Source organism: Orussus abietinus, unplaced genomic scaffold (genome assembly GCF_000612105.2).
Source record: "Orussus abietinus isolate OABI.00-Male unplaced genomic scaffold, Oabi_2.0 scaffold600, whole genome shotgun sequence".
In the NCBI taxonomy this organism is placed as follows: Eukaryota; Metazoa; Arthropoda; class Insecta; order Hymenoptera; family Orussidae; genus Orussus; species Orussus abietinus.
This window is the reverse complement of record NW_019394754.1, coordinates 42,531-44,712: the sequence shown is the minus strand read 5'-3', so window position 1 is coordinate 44,712 and position 2,182 is coordinate 42,531. Positions and strand designations below refer to the sequence as shown.

Genomic DNA, 2,182 nt, shown 5'->3' with positions numbered 1-2,182 from the left:
TTGGGGGCAAAAAACGGTGAAAGCTTACGTACGAAATCAGAGGGCAGCACACGGTGCGATCGCGCGACCCTGCCCGTGAGCAATCTCCCAACTCATCTATGCTCCCAACTCATCTCTGTTTTTAGGGCATTAATAAGCACTAACATAGGAGTTAGGCTTCTATGGGACTTCTGAATTCTTTGTTTTTAGTCTCCACGACGCCACCGTCGGTACCTCTTAAGGTAACTTTTTCACAAACTGCGTTAAATCGAACTATTCAACGAAACAATAACGTCCTGCAAGTAAGAGTCAGATATCTAAGAAAAAAGCATAACAAAAATTATAAAAATTAGCTGAAGTGTCCAGAAGATACTCTGTAGTTCAGTACACACCGCGGGAAGTGTCATAGATTATCAGAACACAATATAACCTCTATGGTTATAAAGCAGTACTTACGTTTGAATATTTTTGTGCATTTGGTCAGCTACTTCAAGTTGTTTGAAGTTTAACAATGGCAGAATATGGTTCAGAGAGAGATTTAAATAGAAAAACACAACCTAAGGTGAGCAAAGTTAAATATACTGCAACATAATACAGAATTAATTACTTTATTTGCTTTTCCTTGTTTTATGTTAACTATTTGTATACATTGATTTAATGGCTGACTAGTATTTAATGTTTATATTCCTTTATAATTTGATGCAGAATATGTGTGATGCTTACATAGTGCAAAGAGGAAAAATTGGATTGTTTAAGGGGAATAAAATACAGAGAATTCAGGGTATACATATTTTATGTAATATTCCTTTTGCAGAATTGGTTAGGTTATCACATGTACTACATATTTCTTTTAATGTTCACTCCTGTGCAAATGTTTAATTTCTTTTAACCCTTTACATTCGAGGACTTTGTCATTCCAGTTGCTAGCGGAGCTGTAGCGGCGCCTCTCGAGTGCAAAGGGTTAATATCTTTCCCTTCACTAGATTCAAAAAGTAAAAAAACATTAAGTTCTTGGAACAAATCCAATTTTTAATTGTTTTTAACAAGACATTTTTAAAAGTTGATGCAATGCTTTTTTCTTTACCTTTTGAACTTCTTAAAATCAGTAATTATGATTAAAGTGATGCTAAAGTCAATGTTATTGAGAATATAATTTCAGTAATGTTTCATTTCTTATCATAAGTTCTTGATCATAAATTATTTTAAGGCTATGTAGACATTTATGCTATTATTTTTAAATTTTAACTGAATATTCATTAACGTGTGTATATATATATACTCGGAGTATTTTTGTTATAAACTAATGAAAGAGTATAAAATCCTATGAGTAATTACTTACTGCATGATCTTACATTAAGTAACTTTTGTCTTTTAGTGATTGTTTCACTGATTTGAAATATTTGAGGGTCCGATAAAGCCACATCATTCGTATTGAATTTTGACATCACAGATGTGGAAATCGTGTGAAATTCCCAATTGGTATTCTACAAAGTGAATAACATTTGTTAATGAAAACCATGACACAAAGAAGCTATGTATTCACAAAATGTGTCAGCTGGTCCGTTTATGACGGATCGTGCACTATGATATAAGGTAGCACTCTGAAAATTAACCTGATAGCCAGGTTAGGATTCCAAGGTGATTATTCGGCAATGAACAGAATGTCAACACAAACATAGACCAGCTAACACATTTTACACATCTATTAATCACTAGACAACTTCATTTTGAGAAAAACAAAAAATTGTAGTCAAATACCAGTTGAAAATTTCACATGTGTCCTTATCTCTGACGTCAAAATTCTGTACGGCCAAATTGGCTTTACTCAACTCTTTGTACTAATTTTTAATTAAATGAGTATTTACAAACAGAATATAATGCTCTTAAATAGTAGGTCTACTGTAAAGTTCTGTCCGATAATGCTGTCTCAAGTTTCAACACAAACGGACAAAACTTTTCAGTAGACCTAATAATATGTAATCATAAGATTATTTATATTTCTGCAAATAATATTTTTTAAATAAAAATCAAAGATCTTTTCCTATTGATATATCGTGATAATTACACTATGATAAATATTTCGTTGCAAAGTTATTTCATTGATATGATCTATCACAATATTTCTTTTTTACTAACATTGGTTAAGTATAATGTAGTGAACCGCATCTGAAATACAGAACAGAATCTGTTGATGCAAGAAATT

The 2,182-nt window shown here is 31.9% G+C and overlaps 1 protein-coding gene across 2 annotated transcripts in view; it reads left to right on the top strand.

Annotated features, from left to right (window-relative positions):
- The first annotated feature begins 75 nt into the window (after positions 1 to 75).
- The window catches only part of LOC105702725 (OCIA domain-containing protein 1), a 12,212-nt gene continuing 10,105 nt past the window's right edge, over positions 76 to 2,182 (top strand). Inside the window, exons 1-2 of one of the 2 annotated variants that reach the window (XM_012430520.1) lie at positions 134 to 221; positions 464 to 541. In XM_012430520.1, coding sequence (XP_012285943.1) covers positions 491 to 541 — 51 coding nt within the window. In that variant the 5' untranslated portion in view covers positions 134 to 221; positions 464 to 490. Of the gene's footprint in view, positions 222 to 463; positions 542 to 2,182 lie in introns of both variants that reach the window. The other variant, XM_012430519.1, reaches the window with a different exon arrangement.